Source organism: Corvus cornix, chromosome 9, assembly GCF_000738735.6.
Source record: "Corvus cornix cornix isolate S_Up_H32 chromosome 9, ASM73873v5, whole genome shotgun sequence".
In the NCBI taxonomy this organism is placed as follows: domain Eukaryota; kingdom Metazoa; phylum Chordata; class Aves; order Passeriformes; family Corvidae; genus Corvus; species Corvus cornix.
In genome coordinates this window covers 976,593-991,329 of record NC_046339.1, presented here as the reverse complement: position 1 = coordinate 991,329, position 14,737 = coordinate 976,593, and the positions used below count along the sequence as shown (strand labels likewise).

Below are 14,737 nucleotides of genomic sequence, written 5' to 3'. Positions count from 1 at the left end.
CCCTGCTGTGTGTTGCTGTTTGTTAAATACGACACAACCACTGGGATTTCAGCAGGAGCAGTGCCCTGGGGCCAGGGAGCAGCATTGTCCTCTCGTGTTGGGAGGGAGCAGGGCAGGCACAAAGCACACAGTGGCCTGTGCTGGACAGACCCTTGGCAGAAATAACGCTGTGAGGCCTGGCTGGGTTGGCCAGCACACAGAGCTGCTCGTGCTGCAGCCTGGGTCCCTGCTGTGGGGTGGAGTGGTGCTCTGTGCTGGCTTTCCTTCTCCACAGCAGGGAAACTTCTGCTGGCCTAGCCCCAGGGGTCAGTTTTGTCCCTGGAGCTGCAAACCCAGCTTGCCCTCCTGCCCAGCAGCAGCCACGGGAAGGGGGTGTCTGGAGCCCTGACTGACGCAGCCGTGCTTGGCTCTTTCCCCACAGAGAGCTGCAAAGGCAGCAGCCAAAGCCCACGGTGCCTCGGACGACGAGGACAGCCAGCAGCACCCTCCTGGGAAGGAGCCAGGGCAGCCCCACAGGTGAGCTGGGAACCTTCAGGTAAAGCCACGGGCTGCTCTCTGCCATCGGCGTGTGAGGCTGTGCCAGAGCAGGTCACGTGTGTCACATGTGTCGTGCGTGTCACACATGATGTGTCTCACACGTGACACAGCTGTCGGGGTGGGTTTGCTGTGAGCCCCATGTTTTGGCTGTGTCACCTGTCACAGGCTGCAAGCAGCAATTACCCTGGAACTGCAGAGAAGTGACAGTAACTGCTCATGGAAAGATGCCAGGCCCCATTTCACCCGCTGCAAACAGTGCTCAGAGCAAACTGTGCAGGTTAAAGAAGGTGTATCACAGCCCAGGCAACCTTATTGCATCTGAGAATGGAAAGAAAAAGCAATCAAAAAACTGCCACTGAGAATGCGTCTGCTGTCACTGAAATGCTCCTTGGTTTTGTCTAGAACAGCCATGGTGCAGCTAATTCATTATGTTTTAAATGAAACTTTTTGTTTGTGTGGATGGGCTGTGGAGGTAGAGGAGAGCTGTCATCCCAGAACTCTCAGAGGTTTGTCACATGTGGTTCCCTGCTCACAATTGTTCACTTCCTTGTTTGAAAGAACAGAAAGGGGGATTGAGAACAACAGAAAGGTGGATTGAAATATGCCTTCAATAGTGCAAGTGCGTGGTTTTGTTTGGTTGAACCCTGCAGGCTGGCCCGCCGCAGAAAGACGGTGAAGCTGTGCCGGGCCCTGTCTGACCTGGTGGTGTACACCAACTCCGTGGCAGCCCAGGACATCGTGGATGACGGTACGGGGGCTGCCACATCCCTTGTCACTCGTGAGAGAGGACGGGGCAGAGTGCTGCTGTTGCTGTGGCACGAGGGCAAAGCCAGGGCCCAGTGGGGCACTCCCTCCCCAGCAGTGACTCTCCTGCCCCCACTGCCAGCAGAGGATTTCGCTGTAGGTTCCCCAGAGCCATCACTAGGGGTCTGCAGGAGGAAAGGCCCCAGCAGGCGCTCTTGAGCTTGGGCTCTTTAGCTGGAGCTCTTGCTTGCCTTTCCTTTCAAACCTGCAAACTTGAGGGGAGAGCAACAGACCCTCCTGGAAGCGGGAGCTGGTGCCCTTCAGTTACCCAAGGTACATGATTTGTGTAAGACAAGACAATCTATCCTTGTAACGCTGGACAAAATCTCACGTTGCCCTCAATTAGTCCCCAGGTGATGAGGTGTGGGCTCAGGCCCCGTGCCCTGGGATTGTTTGTCACCTGTGTGTCCATTGTACCATGGCACAGGCTCCACAGGGAACGTGCTGTCGTTCAGTGAGACCAGAGCCCACCAGGCTGTGCAGCAGAAGGCTGAGCAGTTCATGCTTTACAACCAGAGGCAGCTGACCAGGGTCTACCCCTCAGCCTATCGGATCGACTCCAGCAACTTCAACCCTGTTCCTTACTGGAATGTGGGCTGCCAGTTAGGTAGGAGTTGCATGAAAGACTTCCTTCCCTTTTGGTGCGTGTGTGCAAGTAACACTGTCTTCATTAATGCCACCTGGCTTCTCTCTTTCAGTGGCCCTAAACTACCAGTCTGAGGGACGTGTGATGCAGTTAAATGAAGCAAAATTCAGGGTAAATGGCAACTGTGGTTATGTCCTCAAACCTCAGCAGATGTGCAAAGGTAAGGTTCCAGTGTAGTTATCACTGTAAATGTCAGGCCTTTCACAAAGTGTCCTTCACAGTGAAGGCACAAGGAAGGAAAATGCAAACAAATACAGAATCTTCCATATTTCCATGCACTCATAGCTCTTAGACTTGTAATAGTGTGCAATCCCTTACTGTGATCATATGTATATATGTATATTTTGAGGTCTTTGTCTTACTAACGTGTTGAAAAGAAGTAAAAAGGGTCCTAGGATGACCAGCTGCAAGAAAGTAGAAAAAGCTCTGCAGTGGCCCAGGAGCAAGGCCATCCAGGGCTTGGTCCAGCTCTGTCTTGGAATCACATAAACAAGGGCTGCTCAGCTCAGAAAAGGTTGTAAGAAAGAGAATGAGAATTTTAAAATTACTGAACAGCTGCTCCATACTCATAGTTTCTTATTTCTGACTGAATTTGTCTGTGTTTGTCTTGGGGGTGATAATTATTGTCCATGTCTTTTTCCTTACACTCTCATTCTTGCCATCTTTTAGGCACATTCAACCCCTACTCTGCTGATCCACTTCCTGCCAGTCCTAAGAAGCAGCTTATTCTGAAGATCATCAGTGGGCAGCAGCTCCCCAAGCCTCCTGACTCAATGCTGGGGGACAGAGGAGAGGTGAGATGCTCTGGTCCCAGCAGATGCTTCCACGGGAGCTCCTGGAGTGATACCTTCTCCTTACTCAAATATACCAGTGCATTTCAGATATTGTCAAGCTTTTGGTCACTAAATACTACATTTCCCCCAGCCTGTATCCTACTCATGATGTTTAAGAACTGATTTGTTTTGTATTTTAAAAGGTGACTTTTATGAAAATTAGTCACAGCTGTCCATAGCTCTTGATACAAACAGTACATCAACATGGACTTCATGGAACCAATTCCCATGATAGTGCTGCCTGAAAATTCATGTCAATCAAAGGGGTTTGAATTCTCATATGAATTTAAATCAACTCTCTCCATTATTTTTTTTTTTTTAAATTCACCTTCATTCGTATCACTGGCTTGTTTTTAAAATACTGTGTTTTTGAAAAACAGATAATAGATCCCTTTGTTGAGGTGGAGATTATTGGGTTACCTGTTGACTGCTGTAAAGATCAGACCAGGGTGGTGGACGACAATGGTAAGATAATCTAAGTGATTTCTTTGAGTAAAATATGAAATTATTATAAATGATTCACTGTCTGTTACTGTTTTCTAAATTGCAAAGCATCTTATCTGATGAAATCAAATGATTGTATTTTAACAAATTATTGCTGCTTCGCAGACAGAATTTCTGGTGTGGGGAGACAAAAAAGTTAGAGGTGAAGGGTGGGAGTTGTTCCCCACATTGTCTTTTAACTGAATTGTTCTTAAATCTCCTTTGTGCAGAAGTTCCAAATCTATCTATGTCTGTATCTGTATCTCTCTCAGTGCCTCCAAGCAGCAGCTTGCCTTGGGGATCCCTGCTGGCTTCCAGGCTGACCCATTTTGTTTTTAAAGCAGTCCTAGGGGCAGATGTGTCACATTTAGTGACTGACATGATGGAATTTTCATTGCTGCTGCTTGTGTCCTGTGCCTCTTGGGAACTGAGGCAAGCACTCGCCATGGACTTGTTTCCCAAAGTGTGTCCTGTTTGCCTGGCAGGGTTCAATCCTGTTTGGGAGGAGACCCTCACCTTCACCATCCACATGCCCGAAATCGCCCTGGTGCGGTTCCTGGTTTGGGACCACGATCCCATCGGGAGAGACTTTGTGGGGCAGAGAACTGTGGCCTTCAGCAGCCTTGTGCCTGGTGAGTCCCCCTGTTCTCCTGGGCATGGAAATCCACCTTCAGACCCAAGGAGGATGTTACCAGCACAAGATGATAGATTTTATAAATGTTTATCTCTGTGACTTGATGTGAAGCTTGGACAACTCTTCTGCTCTCTTAGGGTGCTTCATGCACCATTCCTCAAAGGAGTTTGGTTGTCTGTGCTTTTGGAAATTACTGCTGGTGTTTTTTATAACTTGGATGCAATTTATAATGAGGGCTTGGAAAACCTGTGAGAACACCAGAGAAGTTTACTAAAGGCACAAGGTGGCTTCCTGTGTATACATCACTTTTATAGGCAGTCACTGCTAGCTGGGCATAAAATGCAAACTGCTGGTTCTTGGTGGTGGTTTGTGTGGAAATATTTCTATTTCTGTTTCCCCAGGCTATCGCCACGTGTATTTAGAGGGGCTGACAGAAGCTTCCATATTTGTTCATATAATCATTAATGAGACCTATGGGAAGGTAGGTACAGATGGAAATTTACATCTTCCTTCTGATAAAAATGGATTTGAAGGTACCCCAGAACCTCTCAGGATTTTTGTTGGAGTGCCCAGGAGGCTCAGAGTGTGTGTGGGGGTTACACCACACCATGACTCCACTCTTGGTGTGCACATACTTACAGATGTTCTCACTGTTAGCACCAAACAATTATCTTGTCTAGGTACAGGAGGTACATTTCTTTAGTGTGCTAAACTGGTCTTATTTTGGAAGTAGATCTTGAGAACTGTAACTGCACCAGAACATGGCATTTGACAAGCTATTTTTAGCAGCTAATTTAATTAATTTAAATAAACGTAATTTAATTTTAGGTTCAAGTGCATGAATTTTGGTTTTCTGCAAGTTTGCTAATTTTAGAATGTTTTTAAAGTGAAAGTGAAAGCACAGTGCTTTTTCTGTGTTTTCAGCTGCCTCCCTTAGCTGTTTCCATTTGGAGAAAAGCAGCACAAAGAAATTAAGGCCATGTTCAGCAGGATGCTAAAGTAAAATAGCACTTTTGCAGTGATTTAAGAAATGAAGATAAACACAAAAATCCACAAAAACCTGACCTTTGTGAGGTTTGAGATTGCAGAAGACATTCAGCCCTCAGTCTTTGTGCCTTCTGAGAGGATGCAGAGAATGTCATGACAAACATGAACACAAAGCTGTGCAGCACCCACAGCAAGCTCAGGGGAACAGGGAGAGAACAGCAGAGAGAAGGGCCCAGGACTGAGGTTTGCTCTCGTCCAGATCTTCTCCCAGCTCCACTTCCTTTCTCCTCCCTGATCCCATCAGATCACTGGATGGGATCACATGTATTGATATGTGCACATCTGTGAAATCACATCCCTTGGGGAGGGTTTGCAGGTGCCCGTTTGGCTGCTGCTCTTGTAAGAACAAATATGCTCAAGAAAACCAGTAGAGAGTAACTTTAGAGGAGAGGCAAGAGGAGCAGGAGGGGACACCCACTGGGATTTGGTCTCTGTCACTGGGTCTGTTCACCTGATGCTGCTCTGAATGAATGATGGGCTGCACTGTTGTTTCTAATTGGCTGAGTTTGCATCCGTGAGGGAGATCTGGGGGACACTTACGTTAAACTAATCAATAGTTTGAAATGCTTTGCTGTAGAGTGGTTCTATTTACAGCTGATGCACTGTTACTTTATTTGCTTGTGCGGCAGTCTTGAAAACATGAGCCAAACGGATTTGCATTTCTTTTTGCCTTTCAGTGGAGCCCTTTAATCCTCAATCCCAGTTACACAATAATGCACTTTCTAGGAGCCACAAAGGTAGAGCTCATGAGCATGCACTTTGCACTTGCTGGGCACAGACTTTCCAGTCGTTCCCAGTCGCATGATCTGCAACTGCCAAACTTGCACCACTCTCCATGCAGGCTCTGAAACATCTGAATATTGCTTTGATGAAAGCCATGCATATAAACCTCCACGTTAATGTGCAGCCTGTCACTGCACACACTTCCTAGAGCCTTGTCAGCTCCCATTAGGAGACTGAGCAAAGCCCTCTTGTAACTGTGCCAGGCTGCCATCCTAATGCGGAGAAAGCCAGGCATGCATGAATCCGTGGAGACCTGTGCTGGGAGCTCCTTGGTCAGAGTAGATGTGAGTGGCTTGGTGTGAATTTTTGCTTTGCTGCATTTTGAACTTTGTCATCATCACTCATAAGCACTGTGAGAGCAGCTCTGTGCCTCGTGCTCCCTGTGAGTGAGTGTGAGCTCAGCCCAGACCGTGGTGGTGTTGTCCTTGCAGAGCAAGCAGCTGATCGGGCTCCGAGGGCTGTTCTCCAAGGCGCCCAAGGCGGGCGCTGCCGAGGCCAGCGGGCACCACGTGCGGAAACGCTCCATCGGCGAGCGCATCCTGCGGCGCACGGCCAGTGCCCCGGCCAAGGGCAGGAAGAAGAGCAAGATGGGCTTCCTGGAAGCTGCTGAGATGAAGGACAGCACCTCCGAGCCAACAGACCTGAAGGACAAGGAAGGGGTGGTCCGGCGGCCGAACCGGAGTTGGCAGGCGCGTCCTGCGTCCATGCCTGTGGACAGATTCCTCATGGTAGAGCTGCCCTGCCCAGCAGAGGACACTGCCCAGGAGGCCAAGGCAGAGGAAAACACATCTGGTAAGAGGCTTCCAAAATTACTTTTGGTGTAGCAAGTTGAAATAGTGTGTTCAAAAGGATTAGTGCTGCAGCCTCTGTGCAAGTAGTTTTATTCAACTCAAGGAAGAGTCAGTGGGCTAAATCACATCTCTTTAATATTTGGTCAGCTCCTTACATAGGTGACACCTGGAAAGGTGTCTACTCTGCAAACCAGGCACATGAATTAGATGTGAAGATGATACAGCTCAGCCGTTCATCACAGCAGCTGTGACAGTTTCCTGCGTGTTTCTTCCCAAGGGTGATACAGACAAGGAAGCTTACACACTTCCAGCAAAGGAACCCTTTGCCCAAAGCACAGGCCCTGGGAGGCGATCTAAAAAGCTGTCACAGGGTTGAATCCTGCCCCTTCTTAACTGTGAGAGGGGTGGATCCTGTCCCTTAGAGCCTCTGTAAGGCTTTGTTCATACCCTATGGAAGACGCTGTCCCAAAGAGATCTCTCTTCCTAAAATGCTCTGGCTGAACATGTCTCTGCTGCTGCGCAATTATGCCAGGGGGACAGGGTGCTGTCTGTTTTCTCCTCCATTCTTTATAGAAAAAAATAAATCTGCAAATCAAGGAAATGTGCATCTCTTCCACCCTTCTCTTGGAGCACTGGAAAGCCTGGGAACTGTCCAGATTTTGGAGATGGGCATTTAATGCCATGTTCATTAGCAGCAGTTCCTACTCCACTAAGGGGTTCAGTCGCTGCCAGTGAATGGTCGGGGCTCCCCTTGCTTCTTTCAAGAGTACCTGATTTCTAGCAAGCATTAAAACCAGTATCTGTTATGCCAAGTTTATTTCTTTAGTCCTTGTTTAATTAAATCTCCAAGGGAGTGAGTCACAGAGCTCAGATCTGGCATAGAAAGACAAGAGGATTTGGTGGAGAAAACATCCAATATGTATATTTTGAGGAATTCAAACCCTTGCCCTTGTGAATGCTGCTTGCTGGTAGAAGATGCAAATGAAATCCTTGTATTGTAACACTTTGCAGTAACCACATGTGTAAAGCAGTCTGGAGTCCATCTACTCGATGCTTGTGACTCAGCTTGAAGCATGCATCTTGTTTCCAAGTGTTGTGTGTTTTAACAGAGCTGTTTTGTTCTGTCTTTATTGCCACGCTTCTTTATAGTACAAATGTGACTAGGAACACAGCTGAAGGTAATGCCACGTGCAAGCTATGATGTGGTACCTCATTAACATTACTTACAACAAATATTACATCACCTGCTTGATGTAATAGACATTCCAAGGAAGTTTCAATGAAGTGCCTGCAGTTGTATTTTTCCATTTATTCATATCACTCAGATAATTTGTACTAAACCTGCACAACCCCATGATTAAGTTCTGTCACAACTGTACCTAATTTTGCGTTCTCCATTTGTCTGTCTAAGGACAAAATAGCTGTTGATAGACAGAGCAGAGTCTTGTATGCCACTAATATGTTCCTCATTTAATTTAGCCAACAGTGATGACAATACAAATGGGAAGGAAACGAGCTTGAAAGAATTGGTTCTTCCATGTTCGGCGCAAAAGGCAAATGCTTTAAATTTAGCATCTCAGTTCAAGAAGGAGAATGACCAGAGGGATTCTACAGCTGACTCTTTAGTACCACCTCCACAGGAGCAACCTGAACATTTGCTTTTTGCAAATGGCGTAGCTCAAGCAAATCACCTCATGGACTATCAGGAGAATAATCTTTCTGATGGAGCTGTCCCACTAATGCAGGACTCTGACTCGGAACTTCCCACAGAAAAATCACACCACAAAAGCAGTGCAGACAGTAAAAAGGAAGATGACACAAAAGGGTCTAAGGAAGGGAAAATCGCTCTCATGGGGACTTCTCTTTCTCAGAAAGCAGAGGTGGAGGATCACAAATACAATATGAGGAAAAGCACTGCAGCACCTCTTTCCCTGACTGATGCTTCTTCTGCTGTGTGCTCTGAGGACCCTGACTGTCACCCCACAGTGGCCCTGCAGGACAGTGACATTTCTCACCTCATTGATGAAGTCTCTCTCTCGACTGAGAGCGAGCTGGACAGCGCTGTGTCTGCTCTCATTGGGCAGCTTGATGGCACAGATGACCAAACTCCCCTTCCCCCTGTCTCCAGCCCCCATGGCAGCAGCAGCCAGACCCACAGGCTGGGGGCTGCACTCCCACACGTGTTGGCTGCAGACCTGAGCAGCCCCTGTAGGCACAACTTCACTGCCACAAAATCCAGCAAATCCCCTTTATTCTCCACTCCAGATACAGCCATGTTCTCCAGCCTGGAGGATGCAGAGTATTCCACGTACGCAATTATCCACGAGGCATCTCCAGCTTCTGAATGTAACAGCCACAGGGAATTAGTGTGCAAGGAAAGATTAAATAGTCTAGAAAATAATTTGCCTGGCTCTCCTTGTTCTTCATCCCTCTCTATGCTAAACGCAAATCCCAAAAGGAACTGTGGTACAAAATCTGGACCAAGCTGGGGAGCCCCTGAGTGTGCCAGTTCTTTTGGTTCCAGCGGCCTCATCTTTGAGGAGGCACTGGGGCCCCCTGTCACTGGGGAGCACTCGGACAGCAGCAGTCTCGTAGAGGTGGATGGGGACTCCCAGGACCTCCTGGTCACTGCCTGTGAGTACAGACGGGAGGACATGAGCCAGCTGGCTTCTCCTCTGAGACTGAGGCAGAAGCAGGACCCTGGGCATGGTGGTGACAGGACCTCAGGGAGCAGCACCACTGCCGGGCTCTGTGCTGCTGCCCGGCACTGCTCCAAGAACTTCAGGACTGCTGGGAGCCAGCTCCCTTTCCCCTCGTGTGAGAACGCTGGGTTTTTGTGTCAGCAGCACTCAGAGAAGCACAAGGATGCAGTGCGTGCCCCCCAGCTCAGCTCAGCCTGCCCGCTGCTCCCGGGGGCTCTGCCGTTCCCCCCACACCCGGCCATCCAGCAGAGCAGCCCCTGCAAGTCCAAGAGTCTGGGAGACCTGACCTCGGAGGACATTTCCTGCAACTTTGAGAGTAAGTATCAGTACATCAGCAGGAGCTTCATCTCCTCAGGCCTGAGGGACAGGAAAGCGGCTGCCATGCAGGGCGTGAGGCCGCACTCGACGGACGCGCTGACGGAGCAGCTGCGGAAGCTGCTGTCCCTGGAGCAGGAGGACAGCCGGGAGTCCCTGTGCTCCAGGCAGATGGACGAGGACTGCTCCCGGGCCCTGGTGAGGAAGCTGTCGTCCCGGAGCCAGAGCCGGGTGCGGAACATCGCCAGCCGCGCCCGGGAGCGGCAGGAGGCGGCGGGCAAGCCCAGGCCCTGCGACGGCAGCGGTGTCGGCGGGGTGGTGCTGCGGAACAAGGCCGCGGGGCCCCCGCACGCCGCCAACAGGCACTCCACCGGCTCCTGCATCGGCCGCTACCTGCACGGCTGCCCCGGCGAGCGCCGGGGAGCGCCGGAGGGCGCCTGCTCCGCCCTGCAGCGCGGCTGTGGGGACGGGCTCTGCGGGCACGGGCTCTGCGGGCACGGGCCCGGCCTGCGGCTGCCGCCCGGCGCCCAGGAGCAGCCCGAGGTCTACTTCTTGCTCAGGCTGTAGGCTGTGCCGAGGTACAGCCGCGGGGCTCCCGGCTGCTGCACTGCAGTGAACCGGCCTAGTGAGGAGCTGTAAGGAGGGTTTAAGTTATTTCTAAATGCAGTTTCATGCCCGTGAATCAGTGGAGATTTAACGTGCCCCTTCCTGTCAGAGCTGAGGGAAGTAGGAACCACCCTCCGGCCGTAGGGCTGCCTTACTTTGGGCCAGACCTGAGGGAGTGCGGGGCCGTGTGTGCATTTGTAGCATTCTGTGTCTGTAATGCTGTGCTCCAAAGCCTGACATTGCACTGAAGGCAATACAGGTTTCCTTGTGTCTTGTCCTCCTGCTTGGAAAAACACTTTTGGTGATCACTTTTGGCCTTTTGTGAGGATTCTCCAAAGCACTGTGGTGTCTGGAATGCTGGACTGGGGCTTTTTCTGCCCAACAGGCAGCAACCCTTCATTAGCATCACTTGTTCTGAATTGTTATTATTAATTTTACATGCTTTCATGTATGAACTGATTCTACAGCAAATGGTTTGTAGAATTAGGGTTAGTCCAAAATTGTGAGTCATGTGTAGATTTGTCTTCTGCCCTCTCTACAAAATATGACAACAGTTGTCTTCCTTTTTGGTTACTGTGTTGAATGCTGATTTGGGACAGAGTGGAATGTGGGAGTAATTCTGCTTTTATGAATGAAAACACTTAATTTCTGCTTATTTCGTTATGTATTTTTGCTTTTGGTTGTGTGAGTAGCTTTGATACAGCAGATCCATTTTCTGTATATTTGTAATTTTATTGCTAAATTGTCGACAGTCAGTGGAATATTTAAAGCTGACATGGTAGAGTGACTGTTTTGACTGTTTACCCTTTTCTTTGAAGGCTGAAAGTGAATTGGGTGAAGGATTCTCAGACACCTGAAGCTTCCCTGTAGGGAACAACATAGCTTTATTTTGGTTGGAAGATATTCTTTGCCTTTGCTGTAAGTTTTTCTGATATGTCAAAGACGTACCTTTTACCTCTTTCTTTTGTAATGCAGAGTATTATTATTCTTGAAAACATCATTAAAATAGATTTTTAAGCACTTGGTTACATGTTTTCTGAAAAAGGTCTATTCAGCAGATAGATTGGTGCTGAATCCAGCAGCAGTTAGTGACTGCACACACCTGTCTTGGCAGGAGATGCAGGAAGGGAAGATCCTTCATTTCACACGGTGGTTCTTGGCTGGAGATGGCAGCTGAGCTCTGGTGTCCCTTGTGGATCAGGAGCCACATTTGAGTCTGACTGTTCCACTTAGGCTCTAACACAGAGTTGCTATGTTATCGCTTGGGAGAGAACAGTGGATTTTCTAAACAAAGAGCATTTTTCCATGGAGGAACAGAACCAGACACTGGATTAATCCCTTAAGATTTGGACCTGAATTTCTGTCTCATACCCAGGATGCAGTTTGGGAGGTGTGGCTGAAGCCTAGTAAAAGTGCCTTGTAAGGAAGCAAATGAGAAGCTCTCCATTGCAGGAGGTGAAAAAACTTGCTTTAATTGGAATTAATTTAGGAAAATTGTGTGATGCTTGCAGGAGGTCAGGACAGATTATTGCAGCACTGTTTTAACACGTAATCTCTTATACTCTCCTCTTAATTTTAGAAGTTAATCCAGATGGGGACAGTGACATTTGGCTAATGGAGCAGGGCAGGGTTTCTGTAGAGTAGCTGGAGCCAAAGGCACATCAGCCTCAGTGGTTTTTACTGTCTCACTGGACTTGGTGCTTGTGCGGTTTTCCCCTCCTCTCACTGAGATTCAAATTCTGTTTTGTTTGCGCCAGTTTGGTTTTGGTGGTGTAGCACTGGGCTGTGCCAAACCTCCTCAGCTCTCAGTGCTGGGGCCTCTGAGCCTGGAGGGACTGGAGTCAGAGGATCCAGGGAGTTCCCAGCCTTGTTGGGATGTAGCACAGGTGAGAGGGCAGAGGGTACTTGTGCCAACTCCCACTGATTGCTGCTCTCCAGGGCTCTGCAGTTTGGGCCTGCACATGGAGCACTGAGGAAGGACCATTCTTGTGTCTGTTTGCAAAGGTGATGGTAAAACAGGGAGGTTTCAGTCTGCAGAACCTACATTTCAATAGGTTGTATTTAGAATTGGATTTGGTCCTTAAACACGTGTTTTAACACATATATCATTTTGCACATGTAATACATTTGGATTAAATTTAGTATTTTGTATTAAAGCAAGTGCACCAGGTGTCTACAAGATAATCATTTGACCATCTCTCAATTTGCTAGAAATGGAGATCATTCAGAGCTTGCAAGGAAGAAGATAAGATGCAGAGGAGCTGAGTCTGTGCTGTCCTTGCAGCACAGGCAGGTGAGGATTCCTCCTGGGGCCAGGACAGGGAGGGGTCAGACCCCCACAGCTTTGGGGGCTGTTCTGGGCCTACTGTTAAATAAGTGCTCAAGGTTTCACAGGATTAGGAACTGGTCTATAAGTGTATAAAGATGTTGAAACCTCAAAATTTCAGTTTCTTTTTCAGATCAGAGTTGGTATAAACAGTAATTTCTCCTTTGCTTAGAACTCTCCATATTGCTCTGAATCTGGAACTTGCAAATAGTAGAAATGTAGGGCAAGGACAAAAGATGGAACAGAAAGCTAAAGGCACCATTTATTTGATTAATTTGTAGTCTTCTCTGTGCTAATTGGGAGGCTAAGGTGAACTGGAGATGGGCAGATGTCACTCTTCAGTGAAGTCACTTGCTGTAAACCCATTATTTTAAGGGAGATTTACTGCATTCTATACCAGGTTATAGTCTCAATTCCAATGGATTTTATATCTATTCAAGATTTCTATAATCTTTACATATATATATTTACATATATATCAGTATATCATATTTCTTCAGTTTTTAGTTTAAATGAACAAGCTTCATTTTTTTTCATGGAGTGGAAGCAATATAAACAAATGTGCCTGCTGCCAATCTAGCTGCTCCAGCGGGGATGTTCCTGCCATGAAGCTTTCCTGGGATACCTGAGCCACACTGCTGATCCTCCTGTGTCTGGGTGATGTGGTGTTACTGGTGAGTACTGGTGATACCAGCCCCAAGCTGGTATGGGGCACTCTGGGTCAGAAGTGTTTGTGTCACTGTGAATTGGTGCTGCAGCAGCGATTTGGGGTCCCAGAAAATCCAGCCTGGAGGTGACATGCTCTGTGCAGCAACTCTGAAACTCAGTGGGAATGGGACACTTTGGGAAAACTGCAGATGCCTCCTTGTCCAGCTTTGTGCCCTGGATCATAAACTGAAGGGACACTCAGTTAGGAAATTCAGCACTTCCAGAACTCAGTCTTTAAACCATGGGAACATCTGGTGTGTGGATTCCAAGCAGCATTGTTTAGAGCCAGGGGTTTCAGACATATGGGTGGAACAGACCAGCAATCTGCAGTTCAGACATCTATAAGGCCATTCAATTTTAGTCCTCTCCCAAAATTAATTAAACTGTCTGAACGAGGCTGCAGCTTGTTGAAAATCCATCTAGTGAAGACTTTTTTTAGTCCAGAATCTGCACCAATGCAAAATAAACAATTACTTTTGCCTACGAAAGGCTAGTGGCTCGCATCCTGGGTTAGCAGGCTTAAATTGCTTTGCTAATTTATGAAAGAAGGCATAAATTAAGCTGTTCGAGAATCTGCAGAGAACAGATGGGTTTGGAATATTACTTTTGAGAAATTATATATTTTCTAATTCAAAACCAGAAAGAGTCTCCAGTTACATTTATGTGATTGTTTACTGGAATATCAACTGCCCCTGCTTTAACCAGTGGTACAGAATGTTCCAGGTGTTAGGGAGCCATTCCACATTCCTCACTCCTGGCACAGGAGCCCCTGTGCTGATGCTTTGGTAGGAGGACTTTCATCCTGAGTTTCCCATTCGCATCTTAAATAAGATTAAGCTATGTAAGAATAAAACATTTCATGAAAGAACAGCCAGATTTTCACCCAGGAGCATGCTGGGTCAGTTTTGTTCTTGGATTGATGTTCATTTGGATTTGTTTTGATAAGATTTTAATGCTGTTCATGTTTGCAACAGGGAAAATCATGTGCAGGACCCTCAGTCACACACGAGACAGTGGCACAGTGATTACACTGATTACAGATCTGCTTTAGATGTGCAGGAGGAGAAATAAATTGAATTTCTTCCAGAGATTATCTTTCGAAGTCCTGTGTTGGTTGAGACAGAAAGAAATTAAAATGCGCAGTGCCTGGCTGGCCTAGTTGAGGTGGAATTCTGTGTGTGTAGAAAGCCATGGAAGTGGAAATATCTTCTTTTGCATGTGAGTTTAGTCTAGGTATGGACCAAAGCAGGAGTGTTTGCAGTCCAGGTGCAGCTGAGTTACCTGGCCCTCCCTTGTCTCTGCTCCCGGGGCTGGCCTGGCAGATGGACGTGGCTGTGTTTGTGTGTACGGGGGGCTGTGGAGGGGAGGGAGAGCAGCTGTAGCTGCTGCAGGGCTTTGTTAGTCCTTGCCTTAGGAACAGCTGGGGTTCTAACGTGAAAACCCCCTGCAGCAGAGCCTTGCCTTTGGCCTGGCACTGCTGCAGTCCCAGCAGCGTTTGGAGGGTCCAGTTCCAGCCTGAGGA

General features: G+C 47.9%; 1 protein-coding gene across 1 annotated transcript in view; it reads left to right on the top strand.

Annotated features, from left to right (window-relative positions):
* Nucleotides 1–11,206, top strand: part of PLCH1 (phospholipase C eta 1) — a 47,393-nt gene extending 36,187 nt beyond the window's left edge. The window contains 11 exon segments of the mRNA XM_039557155.1: nt 422–516; nt 1,188–1,285; nt 1,769–1,948; nt 2,040–2,147; nt 2,657–2,781; nt 3,201–3,285; nt 3,789–3,935; nt 4,339–4,418; nt 5,662–5,721; nt 6,199–6,559; nt 8,038–11,206. Coding sequence (XP_039413089.1) covers nt 422–516; nt 1,188–1,285; nt 1,769–1,948; nt 2,040–2,147; nt 2,657–2,781; nt 3,201–3,285; nt 3,789–3,935; nt 4,339–4,418; nt 5,662–5,721; nt 6,199–6,559; nt 8,038–10,142 — 3,444 coding nt within the window. The 3' untranslated portion in view covers nt 10,143–11,206.
* The last annotated feature ends 3,531 nt before the right edge of the window (nt 11,207–14,737 follow it).